General features: G+C 44.5%; 1 protein-coding gene across 1 annotated transcript in view; it reads right to left on the bottom strand.

Moving 5' to 3' along the window:
* Window positions 1–25,000, bottom strand: part of LOC134062183 (synapsin-3-like) — a 108,695-nt gene that overhangs the window by 78,697 nt on the left and 4,998 nt on the right. Inside the window, exons 2-3 of the mRNA XM_062518110.1 lie at window positions 15,188–15,245; window positions 2,956–3,047 (exon numbers count right to left, since the gene is read on the bottom strand). Of these exons, the coding sequence (XP_062374094.1) occupies window positions 2,956–3,047; window positions 15,188–15,245 (150 nt within the window). The remainder of the gene's footprint in view (window positions 1–2,955; window positions 3,048–15,187; window positions 15,246–25,000) is intronic.

Genomic DNA, 25,000 nt, shown 5'->3' with positions numbered 1-25,000 from the left:
AAGAGGTGCATGTGTGTGTGTGTGTGTGTGTGTGTGTGTGTGTGTGTGTGTGTGTGTGTGCATGCATATGTGCATGTGGTGTGTGCATGTGGTGTGTCCACGTGTGTGTGCGCATGTTTCTTTGCGCTGTGCCCTTTCTGTGTGTGCATGCACAAATGTATACAAATGTTTGTGTGTGTGTGTGTTTGTGTGTGTGTGTTGTAGTGCAGTGCACCCTTTATGCATGTGTGTGTGTGTGTGTGTGTGCATGCATATGTGCATGTGGTGTGAGCATGTGGTGTGTCCACGTGTGTGTGCGCGTGTTTCTTTGCGCTGTGCCCTTTCTGTGTGTGCATGCACAAATGTATACAAATGTTTGTGTGTGTGTGTGTTTGTGTGTGTGTGTTGTAGTGCAGTGCACCCTTTATGCATGTGTGCAAGCATAAGTGTATACACACTTGTGTACAGTATGTGTTTGTGTGTGTGTGTGTGTGCATGCGCGTGCGCAAGAGCACACGTGTATATCTCTGACTGAACTTTCACCAGAGGTCAGATTTGTGTGAGCAGTTCTCCATCACAGAGAATATCCTGCTCTGATCTTGCACAACTGACAGCAGCCGTATGAGATTGAGTAAAGCCCTACACCTCTCTCTCTCTCTCAACCACACACACACACACACACACACACACACTACACATCGCACTTCACACTTCACTCCTTGTACTCTACTGTCCAATCGATTCTCTTTACTGTCACAGATCAAAAGAATGTCTTGTTATGACTGTCAGAAGTTTTCATCTTGAAGAATCAACGCAGCCAAAAGCTATGAGTAATGCACATCCATTCTGTCCTTTTCAGGCTTGCTGCTATTGCCGAAGACGTCAGACAAACGCGTCATGCAGTCGGAGGGGGAGGAGATCTGAAGTGGGCTGCTGAGGTGAAATGTTATTCAACATCACATCGCATCTCCCAACCTGCCAGGAGTATGTCTGCACTTAGTTGATCTTCTTAAGAAGAGAACAGTGTGAATTTGCGACTTAGCATTGAACTGTATCTTATAAAGTGCAGATGAGTGTGCCCAAAAATGAAAAAAAAAACAGGTGCACACTCACCGTCAAAAGACTCCTGTAAGAGATTGAAACAGCCAGCGTGTCATTTGTGGGGTTGTCACGAGAGTGCTCTTCCACTGAAGGACTGATCGCAAAAAAGAAAATATGAGGTTCAACTACAGTGTTAATGTTTCATTCAAAGCGATTACTGTAATATGGTCATCTCTGACCACATCTGCTTTGTCTGAGCCATGGATTTTATATCTTATTTTAAGACAACAAAACCCTTGTTGTTACATCCAAACCTCCTTGGTCTGAAATATGCTTTCTATTCATGAATAAACTTGATTTCATATGAAACCATAACGAGACCGTAGTGTGATGAGAATAACATAATTGCCGGGGTGGCAGCTTGGGAGAGCGCTATGCTATGGGAGCAATCCCAGGCCACCGAGATGTAAGGAGAGACATCTGGGGTCACAGCCAGGAACCATGGCGTGCAATTCCTCCCTCCGTCCCCCCTCAGACATATGGCCCGTGCGAATTGCCTGAGACCGAACCAGCAAATATGTCTCGAAACAACCAAAGGCCTTTTGGTCTCCGAGACGGCTGGGAACCATACCGCGAGTTTATCTGCACGTTTATGTATGGGAAAGTGTCTCACGGTATAGTCGGAGCTGTCACTTGAAAAGCTTTGTCGGATAAGGGTAGGCTACTCAAGACGTTTTCTTTTTTCCCATCGGACCTTTATAGCCGCGTCTATAGGTCCCATGGTCTAGGAATAGAAGCCAATATTATCGCGTTTTATTAAAGCTTTGCTTGGCTCTTTAAGCTGACGGGGGCTTACACGAATTCCATTAGCTCATTTATTTAGATGAACGTACACTTGGGTGAACTCCAATGACTCCCAATGCTTCAGTGCGCCGACTCCTATGGGATACGGGAGATTGCTACCGTTATCGCTACCACCAACTGGCCACTGCTAAATGGGCACAAATGGAGCAAAAAAAAAATTAAAACGGTCTGTCAGACGTGTGCTGAATCTGTCAATCACAAGTGAAAAGAAACAGAGGGGCAAAAAGGAAAATATTTTGACAGCTACCATGTTTGTGCTTCAGACGTAGCTGTCATCCTGAATGTCAATCAATTAGGGCGGTTTGACGGAGAGCCAATATGTTTCGATGAGTCACTCGTAATACAAGTCAATTTACCACTCAACCTCTCACACTGAACCAAGTCATTCATTTAGCATGACGTGTACCAATTTGAACTGTCACTGCAGCGAACGTGAAAAACTGTCTGGAGGGATACAGTAGCCTACAGCTTCCACTCTTTTTAATTTCACATTCATGTTGGACGGGCCCATGAAGTGAAAGGGGCACCAGTCATCCTGTGCAAAAGTAATGAGCGGGTAAGCTACGATGCTAACACAGCACCACAAGTAGCACATTAGCTAATTAGATTAGCCAATAACAGGCCCTAAACACACACACACACACACACACATACACACATAGAAGAAATGTCAGCTGAACAGATGACATATGCCTCTGGGCAACATGGCAAGGTGGCTAGATGTGGAGTTGATTCATGTACTGATAAGTGAATTTCCAAAGTAGAGTGCGCTTGATACACACTTTCTTTGTACCACTGTGGTACACTGTGTGTGTGTGTGTGTGTGTGTGTGTGTGTGTGTGTGTGTGTGTGTGTGTGTGTGTGTGTGTTTGTGTGTGTGTGTGTATGTGTGCGTGCGTGCGTGCGTTTGTGTGTGTGAGTGTGTGTGTGCTGCGTGTGCGTGTGTGTATTTGTGTTCAGAAGCAGAAACACTGGCCATTTCATCTCTCTCTCTCTCTCTCTCTCTCTCTCTCACACACACACAAATGTCACATTTCAGGTGAATTATGAGTCATTATGAAAACCCCTTACCTGACCACCTTAGTTCCACCTCTTGTGACCTGCATGTCGATCATGCAGCCGCTGTTGACATAGGAGGCCAAGTTGATCTCTGTAAACTCAGCCTGGGAGAGAACAGGAGAGGAAATAGCAGTCGTAAATGGTTCAGGCTAGCACAGCACACATAAAAACAACAAAAAAAAACACTACGGCACACACCAAATGGCATTACATTAATATCTACATCTACTTCATGTAATTGCCTAAATTGCTGAAAGTATAAATGTAACAAAAATGGCTAGACAGGGTGCCATTAGTGTCATAATATTGAACCAGGTTCAAACATCTGGTCTGTTTTAACCTCTGATGTTTCAGTACAGGCTCACAGCACCATTTGTTGGCCAGTGCTACTGTGAGTGAGTGCTGACTCTGAGAGTGGGGTAGCGCTGGGGTAGAGTGAGTCTAGAGACCCGAGGCAGACACTGCATCACAGTGAGCAAGTCTGCAGGAAATTACAATTAAAGAAGAAGGGAAGTTTGGCAGAAGGGACATTCTGCCACTGTTCTGTGGATATTGCTGGTGCAGAGAACAGAGAGAGACAGAGAGAGAGGGTTGAGTGCTAAGATAGACAGAGAGAAAGAAACAGAGGGCGACTAGTAGGGCAAAGAGAGAAAAATATGATTGAGAGGGAGAAACAGGAAAACAAATAGACAGAGACAGACACAAGAGACTGAAAAGATATCTGTGGCATAAGAGAGCAGTAGAGAGAGAAAGACAGTTATGGGGCAGTAGAGAGAAAGACAGTAGTGGGTTAAGACAGAGCAGTAGATGGGGAGAGAGCTGTGGGTTAAGACAGAGCAGTAGAGAGCGAAGAAAAGAGCTCGGGGGGACCAGTAGAACAATAAAGGGAGAAAAAAGTCCATTCCCTGGTGTGTCTTCGGCAGGAGATGGACTGTGTGTTTGTGTGTGTGTGTGTGTGTGTGTGTGTGTGTGTGTGTGTGTGTGTGTGTGTGTGTGTGTGTGTGTGTGTGTGTGTGTGTGTGTGTGTGCATGTGTGTGTGTGTGTGTGTGTGTGTGTGTGTGTGTGTGTGTGTGTGTGCATGTGTGTGTGTGTGTGTGTGTGTGTGTGTGAGTGTTCTAAATTGAGTTATCCCCCTGCTGTCTGCTGCCTCCAAGCCTTCACTGGCCTTGTGACGCTTGTTGCTGGGATACCCTAACAACTTAATCAAGCTCTGTAAAATACTCGGAGGATATGCATGTGTGTGTGTGTGTGTGTGTGTGTGTCTTTGTCGATGTGTGATTTGTTAATAAAATGTGTATGTGTGCAAGCAAGTGTGTGTAACAACAAGTGTGTTGTATAAGAGTACTGTAAGTGTGTGTGTGTGTGTGTGTGTGTGTGTGTGTGTGTGTGTGTGTGTGTGTGTGTGTGCGTGTGTGTGTGTGCGTGTGTGTGTGTGTGGAAATAGTCTGGGGGAGGATCTCAGGTATAGACTGAGACCACAGCAGGGAATAATGCCTGAAGGGTAGACAAAGCATTCTATTATGCCTTATATCCCATGAGAATTACCAGGATATGAATATTACCCTCTAATGTCATGCATTAAAAGTATCCCACACAATAATAAAACATCATTAAGATATCCATGGACTGATATCCTCCTGAAAGGATTAGCTGAATCTTTCTCACAAAATGTCTTAACTAGGGGGTCATGTACAGTAGCCTATAGGGAAGTAATACATCTATTATAGCCTACATACTGTAGTAGCCAGCAAACTCTCATTACATCAAATACAACAATTCCCACAAACACAGAGTATGGAGCACATTGTGAACACACAACAATGTGTTGTCACTGTTGTGTATCAGTGCTGCCATTATAAGATGTTTCTTAGGGGATTTTGTGTGTGGGTGAGATCTCAAATGAGGAAATGTGGGAGAGGCCTAATTGCCCCCCACACACACATCAGAATAGGACAATCATAATTGTGCTATTCTTCGGGAGGCAATGATATCACTCTGTAAAAAAATAAAATAAAAAAAGTATCACTGGTTTATTGGTCAAGTGAGAGAACACGGAGACGGAATACATAAATAGAAAAAGTCATGTGGCCAAATGTGGCCCCCTGAGAGCCTGGGAGATAGAGCTGCCTGCCTCTCTGTTCTCCAGCTCTCCCTCTCAAAGCCGCTCAGGCCAGCACAGGCTTGTCAAATGTTTACAAAGAGGAGACGCTGGAGTGGGCGCTGGGCAAAGAGACAGAGGAGGGAGAGAGGGAAAGAGAGGGGGAAGAGAGAGAGAGAGAGAGAGAATGCCAGGCAAGCTGGAGGGGGGAGACAGGGCAGCATGGGGTAATGTTGTGGTGTGTGTATGTGTGTGTGTGTGTGTGGGGGGGGGGGGGTATGTTTGCTTGTGGGGTATCAGATAGAATGGAGAGATGAGGAGAAAGAGAGAATGGCATTTTAGACTGATATCTGATCTAACAACATTCTTTTCATTTGTGCAACATCAAGTTCCTCCTAAAAACAGGAGAGAAGCACTTTTCAATATTTTAGAGTGAAACTCAAACACAGTGACAAACATAGTGTAAACATAGTAACTACTTCACAAATGCTTTTTCAAATGCTTTCTCTTCAAATATATATAGACATCTAGGAAACAATTTTATGAGAGGCAAAATTTGACAAATTCCTTGTCATTGTAAACAACCACACCATGTTGCTTCATTGTTCCTCTAACATTTCACTGGGCAGAAACAAAAGAAGCACCAATACTTTTGATCTGGTTTAAAAATCTTTAAATTCATCTAAGATGAGAGAGGGAGACACCAGGTAAAAAAGGGATCCTGATACTTAGACTGAGGCGTTAAAATGTCTCTCAATGACTCCAAAAACCACCAGCTATCAAAACGACCCCCTGGCATCCTCAGCACTGCCTGCAAAACAGGGGTCATCTGTGTAAGCATTATGTTTGGCGGCCGCTGCAAGTGCGTGACCGAGCACACAAAAGCAGATGTAAACTCAACTCAGCCGTCCCTTTTAACGACGCGACCAGAGATGCTTGACGTTTCAAAATATGACTGCATACACTGGGAGTGTAAGGTGGTGCACACAACCACGTTGATTTATAACCGAGTGAGAGGAAAACAAGGGGTGGATCAGATGACTCTGGCTGTGTGGAATTTAGGCTGGTAAGAATTCAAATGCAACCATGTTACATCTAAATATGGTAGCAAAACATCTACTGTACCACTGGGTATTTGGGCATTACAGTGGTCAGTTCATCAGTTCTGATAATCAGATTATCATCAGATTGTCCTAAAGCAGATTAGATTATGAGATTTGGGACAAACGAGGTTAACTGTCCAAGTTCTTTGGCAAGCGTGATTTGCCTCCAGGTCATATTTCACAACAGCAAAACAAATGCAGTCTGTCAGACCTGATTCCCTTCCCTTCACTAGTCTTCCAAGAAAACCGAACAAAACAAAAAAAACGTTTTTGAAAGAAGACCATAATCTCATTTGCAGGTTGTTGCAGGAGCCCCTGCCATGCACAGTGGAAAGGTGTGCCTCAAGGACACATGCTCGACTCTGTTCCTTTTACTGTTTCTCTTGCTCTTCAGCAGATACGCTACACCGAGAGAAACATCTGTGCACCGTGCAGTCTCGGTTTTGCCAAGCAAAGCCCTGAAGACAGCAAGGACAACAGACACACACACACACACACACACACTCTCTCTCTGACACAACTTTTGGAAAAATAACAATCTCCTTTGCAGGAGCCTACATGACGTTTTCTATGACCAGATCAACCCATGAGCTATTTTCCTCTCTGTTTTGGCAAAGACAGTCAAACGCGACACAGAAAATGACTGGCTGGCTGGCTGGCTGCATTAAGGAAGTATGATCGGTTATGGCAATTGGTGGAGGAGTGAGAGACAAACAGATAGAGAGGCAGAGAGAGAGGAGGGGGAGACCGAGAAACAGAGACGAAAGGAGAGAGAAAGAGAGTGAAAATGAAAGACAGAATGGCAGACAGAAAGACAGAATGAGAGAGATAGACAGACAGAGAAACAGAGAAGGAGAAAAAGACACAGACAAAGGGAGAGAAAGAGAGAGACTGAAGGAGACAGAAAGAGAAAGAGGAGGAGAGAGAGAGAAAAGACAGGCAGAAAGAAAGAAGAGAAAGAGAGAGAGGGGGACAGAAGAAAGATACAGAAAGTGACAGAGAGAGGAGAGACAGAGAGAACTGGATCGGTTTCAGAGCGCCATGGTTACAGTCAGGGTTATGCATTCAGGGCTTGTTTTGGATGCCTTCCTGGCCTGGGAAAGGAAAACAGGAAATGGACCAACGGGACAAATGGCCTCAGAGCTTGATCCTTCTTTCTCCCGGTCCACCCATGCTATCTGTATGGATGACATCCCCCTCGCAGACCTCTCTGTGAAGGGGCCCTGGGCTTGGAAGTGATCTGAAAGGCTGTGGAAGGGGGCAGAAAGTAAGACACCCCAAGACGCCCCAGTCACTGGTGCCATTGTCTAGAACTGTCTGCCAGATAGACTAATGATTTGTATACAGTATGTAGATAAATAGATAGATAGATAGATAGATAGATAGATAGATAGATAGATACTATCATTGGTTATGGGTTATGGTTTGTATAGTATTGCTATGGTATTGTTTATTGAATTGACATTGTTATTCATTATTGCTATTCTCCTTAATGTAGCTTTACCATGCCATTGTTATTGCTATATATGACTTATTGAGTGGACATTATTGTTTATTTGCTATTCTCCTTTATTTTCATCGTTTATTTACATTGTTGTTTATTATTGTTTATTTGTTGTCTGACCAACTTTTAAAATTGTTGACTTAATTATTGTATAGTTTTTACAGTATTAGTATGTCGCTTTGGACAAAAGCCAAATCCCATAACCATAACCATAACCATAACCATAACCATCATTGATCCTGAGGGAAATCTCTGCATTTTACCCACCCTGATACCCTTTGGTCACATGACTGATTCTCTAATTCCTTAATTCCCTAACCAGTAGGCCACGGCTGCCACCCAAAGGTGCTTGGCAGTGTTGGGATACATACTGTACCGTAGATGGATGGTAGATAGAAAGAGCATGAACTTATTTTCCAAATCATTATTGCACAGGTCATAAACTTCACCTGAGACTATACAGTATGTAGTACAGTGTGTGTGTATGTGATACATAGACCACACCTGAGACTGTATGTACAGTATGTGTGTATGTGATACATTTGTTACCTCTAATTTGGCAGGAAAAGACTGTGGCTTAAAATGAGACATTTGACTGTGTCACCAAGGGCTGAGGTTTGCACTGATTATTGTACTGACTTGTGTGGTTATGAAGTTCAGGAAATGTGTCTGGCGACTGGGAAAAGCTGTAAACTTCATCATCTACGATAAAAACCCCAAATCACTCGTTTTTTTCTCATTTGCCTCTCATCTGTGGCGAGGCACCATATCTTTATTGTGGAGCGCAACCCCGGTATAATCGCGCCGCTTAAGGCTGCTGTTTAGGCTCGGTGCTTGGCTGAGAACGTTGCGCACCGAAAGGCGGCAGCCTCAACTCCCGGCGGCAGCCACTCAGTCATGACAAAGAGAGGGCCCTTCAAGCCCAGCTACCGCCCCCAGATTCGACGCTCGCTGCCAACTCCCTAACGCCGCCACCGCCGCCACCACCACCACCACCACCGACACATCCCCCCACCCCACCCCACCCCACCTCCCTCCTGTCCAGTTCTCATCAGTCAAGCCGCAGCACAAAGCTCGTCCGGGAATCCTGGTGGGTATTTCTGGAAGATTCTTTTAACTGGTGTCACTGGGTTTAGACCGGGCCAGAGAGATTTTCCGTAAGGCCGGAGAGAGTGAGGTGCACTGTGAGGTGTGTGTGTGTGTGTGTGTGTGTGTGTGTGTGTGTGTATGCAACACATTGCATTGTGACAATTTTAGATTTTGTGCTGAGGTGGCGAAAAAAATTGGGATTGATGGAGCTGGAGAGAGGACATTGGGGAATGTCTCAACAACCTCTGTTATTCTGCAGAATTAGTTGTGTGTATGTGTGTGTGTATGTGTGTGTGTGTGTGTGGGGGGCGGGGGGTTATGTTTGTTTGTGGGGTATCAGATGTGTTAGGGGTATGTGTGTTCATCACAATATTTTCCCCCATTCTGAAGTGCAACTCTTAAAATAATAACAATAAAAAAAATTAGCTCCGAAATAAATTGTACAGCCTCACGTGCCACCAACAGCAAACATCCCACCTCATCGCAAGTCAAGTCAGCAAATAAACTGTTTTTAAAAAAAGAAGGGGAAAAAAAAGAATGCAGCGACAGCAGGAATAGCACAGGACACTATTTGGCTTGTGTCTTTTTTTAAGCGAGCCGGGCAGAGTTTCTCTGCTTCTCACGTCACATGGGTCCATTTTTAGCCATGGCCCTTCCTCCACCGTACAACCTCTCATTTAACGGCCTATTATGTCCCCCTGTAAAATAAACACTCGTGCCTCTCCCGCACAGCAGCACCCTCCCCCCCTCCCCCCCCCCCACACACACATAACCCCACACTGATATTTACAAACACTGCTCTTCCAAAGTGGGGACTTTTAAATTACGTACTGGAGATAAACCGACAAAAACCAACGCGCGTGGACGTGCACGTGAGTGTGGGGGTGAGAACATCTGTGCCTGTATGCATGTGTGTGTGTGTGTGAGAGAGTGGATGCTTGTCTAGATCTACAGTATGTGTGTGTACAGTATGTCTGTCTGTGCATGTGGTTACAGTACTGTATGTGTCTGAGTGTGACTGTGTGTGTGTGTGTGTTCATGTGTACTTGTGTGTGTATGCATGCATGCATCTAGTGGAGTTAACTAAGGTGTACTGTACATGCGCATGCATTATGTATGTGTGTGTGCAGAGTTTATGTGTGTGTGTGTGTGTGTGTGTGTGTGTGTGTGTGCGTTGTTTGAGTGTGTGCATGCATACCTGCATGTGTGTGTGTGTGTGTGTGTGTGTGTGTGTACTTGAGTGTGTGCATGCATGCCTGCATGTGAATGTGTGTGTGTGTGTGTGTGTGTGTGTGTGTGTGTGTGTGTGTGTGTGTGTGTGTGTGTGTTTGTGCATGTGTGTATGCTCGTGCATTTGTGTGTGTGTGTGTGTGTGTGCATTTGTCTCTCTTAAAGCTGATGCTTGCTGTGATTTGGTGGTTCTCAAATAGTTCATACTGACTGAAGTGGTTGCCTTCTCTGACAGGGCAGCTGCTATCTTTTGATCCAGATGCCAATCATCAAACAGCAGATGTTCACTTATAAGCTTGCCGATTCATTTTAAGCGTCTCAATTTAGATTTTATATACCCGAACTGGCTGATCCAGATATAACCAGTTCAATTCAGTACCAACACTGATGAACTCTGGCAGCTGAAGAAGAGAAAAAAGTCCCTCTGTGACAAGTAGGCGCTCTGATGTGTTAATCAAGGGAGGAAAAATCCGGCTTCAGAATGCCCTACCATATATTAGTTATATTTCCTCTACAGGTGATTTTACCAACTAACTCATCTACTGTACCTGGATAAAGAGTTTTGCTATTTAGAATCATCTGCATATGAATGGTTGGAACAAACACAGAAAGTGACCACAGAAAGTCCTTCTCCTCTCTGAAGCTGGGTTTTGAATGAATGTAAAAGCTACAACAGCAGACTCCCTGGGTGGTGAACTGAAAAGCTTGCTGTTGTTAGCAAAGCAGAACAGAAATACTTAATCATCTTTGCTATTCCTCAACTGGCATAGAAAGGGGGCTGGCAACTCCAAAGACGATGGCTCAGTTTCCTCCCCAAAAAAACATGTACTGTATTGACTGTTCTGTAAATAGCTTATAGGAGTAAAAGGTGTCTGTGTGAAATGTGAATGTAAATATTAAATGCTGAATTTAGAAAAGAAACGGCTTAGGTGTCGTGAACCTGGAAGACCTGACCCGGCCGAGGAGCGTGGGTGGCATAACACCTTGTGTGGCATGACCTAAGGTAGACCTGGGCAACTCATCGACTGGGAATGCCTACCATCTATGGCCGTGCCAACGCTCTGTCCAGATGCCCCCTTAGACTGGTATCAGACCTTGCAGAAGGGAACATAAACAGCGATGTCACCTAGCCGCGGCCAGCGGGGTCTGCTTGATAAAACGGAGAGGATTACAAAGCCCGCCGACGCACGGGCCCGATGCCAAACAACACAGGGCATTGTGGGTAGGCCGGGGGTAGCGTGCCACCCTGGTTGAGCTCATGGCTCTGGAGAACAGATGTGATCCCAGGTACCACCTGGCAGAGAAAGGGCTGCTGCTGCTCCTGCTCCTGCTTCGCTCGAGGGGGAAACAGTACTGAACAAAACCAGCCGAGACGAGATCACGTCTTCGCAGCGGTTGGACAACTCGGTGAGAAAGTTAATCATCCAATTTGCTGTTGTCCAAATTGCTTTGGTCTTCTCTGGCCCGTGACCAGGAATCAGCAAACAGCTATCTTGAGGAGAAGATGCTGCAGGGTGGGCTGAGAGTGGACCGAATACCAGCACGCATGCTCTGTCTTAATCCGTTCCAGTAACGTCCATTACACGGCTGCACCTTTCGCGCTGACGTCAGAGCTGTATCTTCACCCATTTACAATGCACTTCATGTCCATTTACACAGACACGGCTACTCGAAGGAAAGAAGCAGAGAGGGGGGGGGGGGGGGGGGGGGGAATTGGCAGCGATGTACGACGTGCACCCAAACTGGAGCACACATCACTTGGACTACAAAGCGAGGAGGCTCGAGAGTTATCAGCGCTAACTCGGAGTGAAAGGAGTCCAGCTTGTGACAGGAGTGGACACTGACACGGCTCTCTGGACGAAGCTCAAAGAGTGCCACTTGAAGGGACGGGATACCATATGGAGAGGCGCCCGCGAGAACAGAATCAAGGACACTCGTTAAAAAGATAAGAGCCACTAAGTGTCCATCAAGACCGGGGGGCAGCTTAGGGTCAAGTCATGTCCCACTTTCCTGAGGGGGTATGTAAGGCAAGGCATTTGGGTGGGATATGCTACCCCAGATGGCTGCCAGCGCTGGGCCAAATCTGGCACAGACATGAGCCAGAATCTGGGTCATTTACCGCCAGGGCGGACAGTGCAATCAGCCACCTGTGCAAAGTGTGCTCGAACTGCCTCAGGCAAAGAGGCCACTCAGTGGAAAACTAGGCCTATTTCGATCGTAACAGGGCAAGAACCGAATGAAAACGCGTACTTTTCTGTATGTTTTTGCAAAAATATCCAATCTCATTTAAAGTTGTCTGGTTGGTCGGTCGGTTAAGGCAGTTGCATGATGTTCAAATGTTCTAGCTGATGCATTAAACCTTGATGTTTGTGATAGCATCCTGAATGTAACGTCACTTTGTGTAAATGTCTTAAATAATATCACTTATACCAGCTGCAATTCCAGTAGAGACACCAGGCGAGCTACAGTAAGCAGTGAATGGGCGAACCTACATGAACATCTTAAGTTCAAGTCAGGATGTGTTTGCATGAGGCAGCACCTACACTAGACATCCGGCTAATATAAACTTCAGATGGACTCTTACTGTACCTGTGTGTGGCATAGCTTTATATCAACAGAGCGGGCCACAGTGATACGGGCAATCTAGCGTGCAGCATTTCGAGATGCTTGCTAACGGTTGGACTTTACTGCAAACTGTCTGGACATCACAGGCCCCTGGGCTGTTTTTTAACCAGCGCTCTGAGCGCCCTGAGAGTCCTGTCCGTATGGTCTGGGTGGTCTATGCTCCTCTTTTCCATGGCACACTTGCTCTCTCCAGCTGGTACCTTATATGGCAACGGGCACGAGAAGCACAGGGACTACTTAGGGCTTTTTTGTGTGGGTGGGTGTGAGGGAGAACCAGTGCTGACAGGAACAGGGGAGCGACTGAGAGAGAAAGAGAGAGAGAGAGAGAGAGAGAAAGTGGGAGAAAGAGAGTGGGCATAGTGGTAAGTAAAGAGGGAAAAGACATAGAGAAACAGGGTTACAGAGGGTGAAGTGAAGAACAGCAAGAGAGACATAAAGAGCATGTGAGAAAATGGAGGGTGGGGGCAAATGAGAGAAGAGAATGGAGGGAAAAGAACAAAAGAGAGAGAATCAGCCTCAAAGAGAAGAGGCTGATGGTGTGCAAGAAAAAAGAGTGAAAGCCAGGAATTGAAGGGGAGGACAAGGGGAAGGTATTTATATGTAATTTCCAAAACACCACATCACTTTTCTTATGTGCCTCTGTACTCCCATGCCCCTCCACCACACTTTTAGGTTCAAGTGAACGAGTGAAAGAAAAACAAGAAAAAAACCCACCCACTACAAAGTTCAGCCAAGTTGGGCAGGTTGAGGAATCGAGCTTTCATCACCATAGCAACAAAGGACAGGGCCGTCTTTTTGGGGGGGATGACGGCGAAACGACAACAAAAAACGAAGACGATGGCATTCGAGGACGGACAGTGTCTGACACGGGCGGCGACTTGCCATGGCACAACATCTTGATTTACAGCTGATCCTTACTGCCACAGCACATCTTTATAGGAGATTGCTGGGTGACAGCAGACAGAGAGGAATTCTTTATTATTGTTCTCTCTCTCTCTCTCTCTCTCTTTTCACAGTTTCTCTACCTGCCCCTGGGGGAGTTTTCTCTCCAGCCGGCCAAAAAGAAATCACCACTTCCCCACAACAAAGTGCCATGCAGCCACAACAACCGAAGCCGGGCAAACAGACACCCTCTCTGCGCTAGCTCTGCGGTTTGCTAGCTCTTTTTTCTCTCCTCTCTCCCATAAAAACCCAGCCATTCATTTCAAAGACAAATCGGGGAAAGGGGGGAGGGGGGGTGCTCAATGGCTTGCAGATGTATGGCACCACCAGGGGTTGTCTGGGGGGAGAGTAAGATGCTATCTTCTCAATGTCGTTCTGTACGTCTAGACTTTGGTGTAGCGCTACGTATACATTGGCAACCGGACCTACTACTGAAAATTCATGAACACATGTTAAGTACACACCATGAGGTTACGCGAGGGCTAACTCCTTTCAAGCCACGCTGGTCATGGGTATTAAATGTCAACTGCATTGTGTGAGAAGACATTTCAACTTAAAATGTTACCGTGTAGATATATAGATACAGAATGTTGGAATTTCAGCTCACACTGTGACCATGAGTCAGTTTTCTACTTCCAAAAATGGCTTGGTATTCATCAAATGACAGAAAAAAAGAAGTAAATGTTACGTACATAATGGACCAGGTCCGTGGTAGACCAGATATTTCAGAGCTATTCCTTCTAGTGTAGATACCCATCACATACTTGAGCAGAGGACTGCAGTTCAGTTCAGTTCAGTTCAGTTCAGTTCAATTCAATTCAATTCAATTCAATTCGATTCAATTCAATTCAATTCAATTCAATTCAATTAAATTCAATTAAATTCAATTCAACCCAGTTCAGCTCTGTTCAGTTCAGTTTATTTCTATTCACATTTGTATCCAAAGCCTAAAACCTGAATATCAATCAATAAGGCTTAATTTATTCCAGTTTGATATAATGTAACCTGTAATTTACCGTAACTATTAGCCGTGGCTTATACATTGATTTTGCAACATTTCTTCAGCTATGAGGTTAATACATAATACATTATTATGGTTTTGTTTCTTTCAACGTTGAATTAAGCACTGTCCTGCGGCCGGCTTATACACAGTGTGGCCAATACACAGGACATTACTGTACACACTCACGCCCTGCTAAAAAAAACAGCCTGACCAACTTAAGGTGGTTTGCTGGTTGACCAGCTTGTTGACCAGCTTGTTTGACCACCCTCTGATGGTTGCCCAACTGGTCTTGCTTGTCGTACCACCTCAATCTGGTCATTTTAGATGTTATTGCTGGTCTTACAGTACATTGCTGGTTTAACTGCCCATGCCAGCTGATGTTGGTAAATCTACTGTAGCAAACCAGCATGACCATCTTACACCAGCTGTATCCCAAATGACAGGCTGGTCACTCCAGCATGACCAGCTTCCTCAGATGGTCACACCAGCAAGCTAGGGTGGTCTAACAAGCTGGTCAACCAGCAAACCACCTTTAGGCAGGGAAAACTACTGGCTACCAGAATAAACTGGTTTCTAGCTGGGGTTTTTGTTTCAGCAAGAAGGACATACAGGGTCATAGTATGAACATCCATTGGCTGTGGCTACTAACCTGCTCAACACGGATCTCATACTCTCCATTGAGCTTCCTCCCCCGGAAATACTTGGCCCTGGAACAAGGGAAAGAGGCATGGTAAGGAACAAATGATACACTACATTCATTCATATTTGTCAGATACATTTACTCAAAGCGACTCAATCCACAAACAACTTTAACCGTATGCTAGCCAGTAGTCAAGGATATCTTTTAAATTAACAAAAAAGTGCTTCATCTGTTCAAAGCAGTTATTTCCAAAATGCTTGCGCCTCACCAATTTACAAATTGAGCTAAAGGTACAAATCTGAACAAACGCTGAATATTTGACATTATTTGTCGGCATTTCTGATGCTAACATGTCTCCCGATCCCTATGCCATTCGGGTCGGAATGAGGGAAATCCGAGACGTTTAGTCTCTGGAAGAGAGTAGAATCCGTCTGCTGCAGAGACAGGGATGGTTATTCATTATGGATTCCATGAATGGTATTTTCACTGCTCACAGCGCTTGCCTGTCTGATGCAAATTATAAATACAAACACACAGTGCGTGTGACTGGCGAGACAGACAACTTGTGACCGCTCGGTCCTTCCAGCCCGTTACGAGATGACATCATCATCACACGGTCGACTGCCAGACATAATTTCATATTCCCTCTTCATTAAACAGTTAGGCAGAGGCAGAAAGCGACAGAGACAGAGGGAAAATGAGGGAGAAAGATAGAAAGAGAGAGAGAGAGAAGGAGAGAGAGAGGGAGACAGAGAAAACACAAGAGAGATGAGGAAATAGTGAAAAGAGAGATGGAAAGAGAGAAAGGCAGACGTCCATACAGGAAATGGAGGTATAACTCGATCTCGGAATGAGAACATTGAGGGGATGATGCAATGTCATACAACTTGTCTTTTTTTGGTGGACTTTGGTTCTCGGTAGCGTGTGCCCTGCAGCTGAAACACAAACACAGCCGTTGTTTTTCATCCATTTGGGCATATCCTTCTGTGTATCCCTAGCCATGTTGCCATGGCCCTGTTTCCATGGGCACAGACCAGCTATATTAAAAAGTCGTAAGTAAGTTATTTGCTAAAGGTTTGGGGTCAAATATGTTTATGCTGGACTGAGGTGTTCACTGGGTCCAGCTTACAATGGTCCATCTCAAAATTACCTGTCTTTCACACTTTCACAGAATAGTTTAAGCATTTTCAAAAATACAAAAACACACACACGCACACACACACACTATCCTCCACTCTCTTTTCCTGGTGCTCTTCCCCCCATTTCAACAATGATAGAGAGTCACTCCATCAGTAAGAGTGCTTTGTTTTTTAACTTCTCCCAGCTGTGGCGCATCTCTCTCAGTATTTGGATTTTGGACCTACTCCCCACCTCTCCGAACTCATTCATCTTCATCTTGGGAAGCACAAGCTCAGCTACATCTGAGACCCAACAAACGCATTACTCTGGCTCAGGCCTGCCATCAATGAGGCCCAGATGAGGCCCTGGCATCAACCAGGCACACATCTGACATGGATGTGTCTCAGACATGGCATGAGTTCACATTCACATGCACATGTATTCATTTAATCCACTTATTAATGTGACTTACAGTGAACAATATAACTTATAACAATGCGGATGAAGGTGCAGAAGAGAAGTGGTAGATGAAAAGGGAGGTAGAGGGAAGATAGAGAAGTGCATGGATTTTGGCATGATTTTGACATAAATCTGGCCGGATAATGAATTATGGACTGCCTGATTTGGGGAAAATATCTAACAGTGATTTTTTTTGGAGACATTGAGATTGCAATTTTGTTTCAGGATATCATTTTTGAAAGTCAAGCTTCAGTTCAATATTCCAAACTTTTCAGAATGGAATATGGTGTCATCTGTTTACATGGGGTACGTTCTATTCCGATCCGGGGTTTACAAATGCTCTAGAATCTTTGAACGGAAAAGCCATTGCTGCCTTGCTTTTACTGGAGAAGCTCTTGGACTGACCATATACAGAATAAGAACAATATACACCACCCTTTTCATTCTGATTCAAATTCTAATGATCGGCAGTTTTATTCCAACCAAGGTGTTTATTTGCATCATTTTTGTTCCAACTAATCTAATCGGATTAAAAGTGTTCCTGTAAATGGGGCTATTGTCTCCCATGCGAGGAGGATGACATGAACATAACACCCTTAGATGTGACAGGATAAATCATTCGGCTGAGTCACGAGCTGCATAATTAATCGCAGCCTTTGTGATTAGCAAATTGAATTAGTTCATCTTCAAATTAAAAATCGATTAATTGAGCAGGCCTATTTTGAATGACATCTGCTATTAATGGGATCTCGATCTAGCATAGATTTGACCAGGGCATGGTTGGCTGTGTCTTGAGTCTGACAGCCAGGCTTAAAGAGGAACTATGCAGGATTGGCGATTTCATCTCTGGTTTCGGTTTCGTTTTTCGTTTTCGCTCGTTTTATGCTTGCATTTTCTCTGCAGAGCTTCCCCGACAGCTTTAGCGTGTATATTTACACATGTATAGGCTATATTTAAATATATAAATTGCAAGCGTGGTTCTTCGTCTCAGACTTCCAGATGTAAACAAGGAGCGATCGTCTCCTGCAGAAAGTTGCATAGGGTCTCTTTAAAGCTAGGACATTTTCTGTGTGTGAAGTTATTACAAATTTTTGAATGCAAAATATTTAATCAACTGTCTTCAAATGCCATTAATTCTGACACAGTGGCTGAGCACTTTAATCTATATGGCTGGTATAGATATAAATCAAATCGGACCTAGTTGTCATGGATCTGACCTGGACGTGACACAATTAATCAATTAATTCCAGATCAGGGTGACATTTAATGAATGAATGAATGAATGAACGAACGAACGAATGAATGAATTAGATTAATCTGCTATGAATGCAGCTTCAATCTAGCTCAGTTTTGGCTCAGATCTGGACTAGCTCTGGCAGAGACCTAGCATGGACCTTGCATGAATCTTGCAGGGTCAGCTACTATCTGCAAATACACCGTAAATCTCGGTAGCAGGAACGCTCTCCATCATGCCGGAGCCTTTTCCAGGGGGGCTTTCTGGAGGGCAGAGCCAGGCTGCGATGCGAAGTTCAAAAGCAACACATCTGCTGTGTCCTCAACCGACTGCCAGACCTGTCCACGCACTTCAAAAGGAACGAGAGAATTTACGGTAGCCGAGATAAAAAGGGAAACATTCAGAGGTGACTAACCTCTTTGTGGTGGCCAGCTGAAAACACATACCTCCCTCTGTAGCAGTATGTCTTACAGACACAAACCTCAAACTACGGGTTCTCCTCCTCTCCTCGACCTGCTTCTTCTTCTAACACCTTCTTCTCCTTCCCCTCCACTACACTTTCACTCGTACTTAAAACTTCTGCACTCTCATCCTCTGACGATGACTAGTGCTGATTGATGTACTGCTAGATGAATTGCTACCTAAGAACTCCTCTGCAGTGTAGCTTGAGTGTTACTCCTCATTTTTGCAAGTCACTTTGGAAAGCATCTGCTAAATTAATACATGTTAATGTAAATGTAAATGTGGATCATGAAATCAAACCGATGGACAAACACAGCACAATAACACAGAGACTGGGCACATGGAGATCTGCACCACAGGAGTGCTTTTCTTTGATGCTTTGTTCTGGGAACACAGACACATTGACCCAAATATTAGGAGGATATCTGCTTTTGGGGAGGACATCAAATGGTGACCTTGTGGCTTCGCCTTGTGTTAACAAAGCTGACAGCAAGAATTCAAAACTCGCCATCACACACACACACACACACACACACACACGCACACACACGCGCGCGCACACACACACACACACACACACACACACACACACACACACACACACACACACACACACACACACACACACACACATTCTCTTTCTCTCACTTTTACACACACACACACATACCCACACACACACACACACACACACGCACACGCACACATACTGTACACACACACACACATACGAAAACTTTATTGTCCACAGATTGTGAATTCTCTCTACATTCTCTCTCTGACTATCTCTCTCTCTCACACACACACAGACATACACACACATAGATGCTCTCTCTTACTCACCCACACACACTCACACACGCAGACGGCATGTTGATGAGCTCAGGAGATGGGACACCCTCTGGAATCCAGCTGCCAGCCTCAGGGCTCAGCAGGGCTCAGGGCTAACTGGCCTCTGGCCATGTCCACTGTTACAGAGGCCCAGAGTGTGCCCTCTTTCTCACACACACACACACACACACACACACACACACACACACACACACACACACACACACACACACACACACACACACACACACACACACACACACACACACACACACACACACACACACACACACACACACACACACACACACACACACACACACCCATACTCGCACATGTCCAGTGTCACAGAGGTCCGGAGTGGACTAAGACAAAGTGTTGCGGCTGCTCATAATGAAAGAAAAACAACATTCCCAGTCTCCAGCGAATGTGATTTACTTACTCACTTAAAAAATGACTCACAGACAGTTAGGGGCAGTCACGCAAGGGTGCTAGAAAGGTGAAAAAGACTCTGACCCTCTCTCTTTCTTAAGGACAGAGAGGGAGAGACAGAATAGAATAAGACAGAATAGAATAGGACTGAATTGGACTGAATAATCTTTCGTTATTGAGGGGCAATTTTGTTCACAAGTATTCAGCACCCATATTATTTATAATAAACATATATGTATTATAAATATTTGTTAGAGTTTACTATACAAATGAATATGTTCAGTGAGAGCAACTTGACCTATAGCTTGTTCAAAAACCCAACAACTGATGGGACAAAATATCTCGTACCGGTTTGATTAGGCTTCCAAAAGGATTCTTGTTTGGTGTATTCCTTACGTTTTGGCATGACTGTTCTGGCGATATAAACGCCTCAATTGTCATGCCAATAAAGCCCTTTGAATTGAATTGAATTGACAGAGAGAGAGAGAGAGAGCTGGTTACAGGGACAAGCCTGTCAGAATGAGGGGCATATGGGGGGGGGGGGCATAAGAAGGCTGAGTTTCCCCAGATACACACAGGCTCTCTTCAGGAATGCCCTGCAGAGTGCCCATCGGCTGCCTATCTGCTCTCCAATTGTGTGAATGCACGGCGACCCGTTCCATGCATCTTGTAGATCTGACACGGTACCCGACCCGTGGACCCTGCCAGGGAGACAGCCATGTGGGGGTATCTGGGGAGAGGTCATGTGAAGTCTACCCACACCACAGGGAATTAGGTCAGCAACGCTGCCTGGGACCAGTAAGGGCAATCAGAAGTTACCAGGACAGTGTCTGTTAGTGTGTGTGTGTGTGTGTGTGTGTGTGTTTGTTTGCTGTATATACATAATGTAATGATTAAATGTATGCTGCATGCACTTTATACCATCAATTATTGCATACTTAACACTCCTGAAAAGTCAACACAGCAATATTAAGCCCAGACCTACTATGTCTATAGTAGTGTTAACAAAAAAAAAATTGTTACTCTAATAGTTGTGAATGTAGTCCAAGTCCAGTAACAAAGTTTGTGAGTATGAGTTGCTATTTGGCCAAACTGTAGCGCTGTTGCTAAGCTCTTGTGTACAATAGCCAGCTGGTACAGGAGCTGTGTGGTAAGTATGTAAACCTCCCTCCTACGCCTTAAAGGGACACTTCACCGATTAGCATTAAAGGGACACTTCACCGATTAGCATTAAGCTTTGTATCTTCAGAAAACCAGTCATGTTTTTGAATGGTCGTGCATCATTCCCTCAGTTTGCCTTGAGATGGGAGAAATACGTATTTCAATGAAACCCAGGACTTCCTGCTTTCAATGATGTAAAATGATGATTTTTACATAATTGAAAGCAGGAAGTCCTACATTTAAAATCCATATTTCTCCCATCTCCCATCTCAAGGCAAAAAGGAAACTAAAAGTGTCCCTTTAAGAGATGTGCTAGCGACAGACACTAGCAACCGTGGCATGGGTTGTAGATTCCTTGCTAGCGAGCCTGTCTCCCAGTCGGAGGTACTGTACTTCAGGGACGCTTGTTAGAGCCTGGACAGGTGCAGGGTCGAGTCTCACCGTCAAAACACGCTGCACAGCGCATAAAGGGAGAGCAGAACACTCCCCTCATACTAGGGGTGGGAATTGGCAAAAGAATGACAATTCAATACTATTGCGATATTTGGGCCACAATTCGATATTATTGCGATTCTAAACATATTGCGATACAACAAGTATTGCGATTCGATTCTGCGATATATTGCTATTCATGTCTCTCATATTGTTCGAAGGCGTTACAAAAAATAAGGAAAATAACACTGTTCAACTCACTTTGTCATGGCATGATGCATATCAAGGGTCCTTACTATTTGCTTTTTGTTGAAAACCGAAACACACCCACACTTTCGATTTGAAATTGCCGTTGAATGCACAATAAAACGCCACAACAAGCGCCACCTTGTGAGCGTAATATCTTGAATTTCCCCCTTGGGGATCAATAAAGTATCTATCTATCTATATATCTATCTTTCTAGCAAATGTAATGTGATCAGAGTAAACCCTGAGTAAACACGCCTCAAATAAAAGTAAAATAGATAACTAAATTATATAATTAAGTATTGCGATACTTTGAGCTACTTGTATCGATATAATTGCAAGCACAAAATATTGCGATACTGAACAGAATCGATTTTTTCCCCCACCACTACCTCACACATGCACACATTTGAATTAAGCGTGACAAAATGGTACTTAGATTCAAGACATCAGGCTTAATATTATGTTTTAGGCGCAGATATTAAGCCTGAAGAAGACCCTGGTGGGTCAAAACGTTGCATGGTTTTAAATAAACCTTGCTGGTTTTGGAGTCTCCTGTGTGCGGACATCTACTTTCTTTTAGAGCAGAACACTCCCCTTACACATGCACACGTGACAAAGCGTGACAAAATGGTACTTAGATTTAAGACATCAGGCTTAAAGGGATAATCCGGAGTGAAATGCACTTTAGATCAATTTTTCGGACAATTGGGAGTACATACGTTGAGTTGACACCAAAATCATGTCATTCGGATGTATTTTGAGAAAGTTCGAGTTCACCGTTTTTAGCCAAAACTCGTTAGCCTGTAAGTGACCGGGGCAGGTCCTTTCGCCACTACAAAACGCTATTTTTATACCTCTTCTACTGTTCCAAACAAAACTACACTTACGTGGTAGTGAGTAGAGGGTCCCTAAAGCCAAACCGAAGTATCCCCACGTCTTTATGTGGTCGGATAGAGAGTCCAGAATGAATTTAATCGAGTCAGTACCTTTCCGGAAATGTTAGTAAAGTGTTGTGGAAGCGTTGCGCAGCTGCCGCAGCGACATTTCCGGGAGGTACTGACTCGATTAAATTCATTCTGGACTCTCTATCCGACCACATAAAGACGTGGAGATACTTCGGTTTGGCTTTAGGGACCCTCTACTCACTACCACGTAAGTGTAGTGTTGTTTGGAACAGTAGAAGAGGTATACAAATAGCGTTTTGTAGTGGCGAAAGGACCTGCCCCGGTCACTTACAGGCTAACGAGTTTTGGCTAAAAACGGTGAACTCGAACTTTCTCAAAATACATCCGAATGACATGATTTTGGTGTCAACTCAACGTATGTACTCCCAATAGTCCGAAAAATTGATCTAAAGTGCATTTCACTCCGGATTATCCCTTTAATATCATGTTTTAGGCGCAGATATTAAGTTTAAATAGCGTTGTCCATGACTGTCAACCCCCATCCACAAAAATATTTGACTGACATTACACAAACATCACACACTGCATCACCCAGCCTGAAGAATTAGGGGACATATTCATTGGTCCCTGGTGATCTGGTGAAAAAGCAGAGGTGGATTTTATTGATGAAATCTTTTATATGACAATGTGACGAAAAGCGAAATTACGAAATTCAGACCCATCTGTTTCAAGACATAGGAGTGGGTGGAAAACCATCAATCAAATGTTATTTCAAAAGCTATTAATTTTATGCGTGCTTGGCATCAGGCATTCAGTCCCACTGTGTGTATGTGTGTGTGTGTGTGTGTTAGTGCGTGCGTGCATGCATGTGTGAGAGTCTGTGTGTGTGTGTGTGTGTGTGTGTGTGTGTGTGTGTGTGTGTGTGTGTGTGTGTTACTGTAGATCATTCTCTATCATGATTGTGTGTGTGTGTGTGTGTGTGTGTGTGCTTGAGTGTGTGTGTGTGTGTGTGTGTGTGTGTGTGTGTGTGTGTGTGTGTGTGTGTGTGTGTGTGTTTGGGTGTGGTCTTTGGCCTTTTTCTCCGATACCAATTGAAAACGTTTCTGGCAGCACAAACAGGCAATAAAACCTCCATGTGAGATAGAAAGCATCCATCCTAATGTATGCAGATGTGTAGAGATGTGTGCGAAGCATATGGCAGATTACAAGCTGTTTGGGGATAAACTCAACAAGAGGGATACTTGATGTACACACACCATAAATAACGGGAATGAAATCACAGTGTGTGTATTAAAATAAAACCACATGTAAACCTCACTCCCTCTCTCTCTCTCTCTCTCTCACACACACACACACAGACACAGACACACACACACAGACACACACACACACACACACACACACACACACACACACACACACACATAAAGACACACACATAAAGACACACACACTTAGGCCTTTATGATCAGTGATATCATCAGACTGATGTCCTTAGTGCTTTTAGGGCGGTGGACAGTGGTGATGTAAGAGATTGTTTTTGGACTAACAGTCGGGCTCCACCATGCACGCAAATTCTAATGTACGTGCTGCTATCACGTTTGGTGTAGCCAGTTCCATCGATTACAGTGGAAGCTATTCGTTACACCATGTGTTCCACAAATGGAGTGTTTCAGGTACATTTCAGGTACTGTTGACGCCATCTGCTAAGGGTCTTTTGGTCAGCGTCGTGCCTTCCAAAAAGACCAAATGCTACCTTTTCAAAAGACTATGAAGAATACGGTACGACATCACCTATTTTATGTGCATGCATAAACGAAGCTGAATCAAGCTATACCAGACGGAGTATGAAGAAAAATGTAAGTGAGCGGAAGTACGTAGTCAGGCGGGGGCCAGGCTAGATTACATAGTCATTTAGCTGACACTTTTATGCCAAGTGACTTAAAGATAAGGAACATTCAAGGTAACGTGTGACAAGGACGTGTTAGTGCAGCAAAAAGTACTACACACACACACACACACACACACACACACACACACACACACACACACACACACACACACACACTAATGAAATGAAGTGGAGTTAAGTCAAGGCCAGGGAAGGAGAAGTTGGATAGTCCGGATAGGGAAGAAGGTTGAGGAGATGTCTACTCCTGAAACTGTTTAGTCGTCTTCCGTCTGTTGACAGATATCCAGGGTGTTAGAGGGAAATGTGTGTGTGTGTGTGTGTGTGTGTGTGTGTCTCTGTGTGTGTGTGTGTGTGTGTGTGTGTGTCTGTGAAAGAGAGAGTGTGTGCATGCATGCTCGTGCCTGTGACCGTAACCAGATTGTCTATTGTCCATTTGAGGTTGAGCGAGACGCCAAATGAATGTTTGTGTGTGTGTGTGAGTGTGTGTGTGAGTGTGTGTTGACAGGCATAAACCACAGAGAATGCATAGGCCTCATTGTCCACTCTAGGTCAGGTCAGTTCAGAGTGCAGTGGCTACAGTATGTTTGTGTGTGTGTGTGCGTGTGTGTGTGTGTGTGTGAGTTTAC

The sequence above is a fragment of the Sardina pilchardus genome, chromosome 17 (assembly GCF_963854185.1).
Source record: "Sardina pilchardus chromosome 17, fSarPil1.1, whole genome shotgun sequence".
Lineage (NCBI taxonomy): Eukaryota > Metazoa > Chordata > Actinopteri > Clupeiformes > Clupeidae > Sardina > Sardina pilchardus.
The sequence above is the reverse complement of the archived record's forward strand: the minus strand, read 5'-3'. Positions and strand labels throughout refer to the sequence as shown.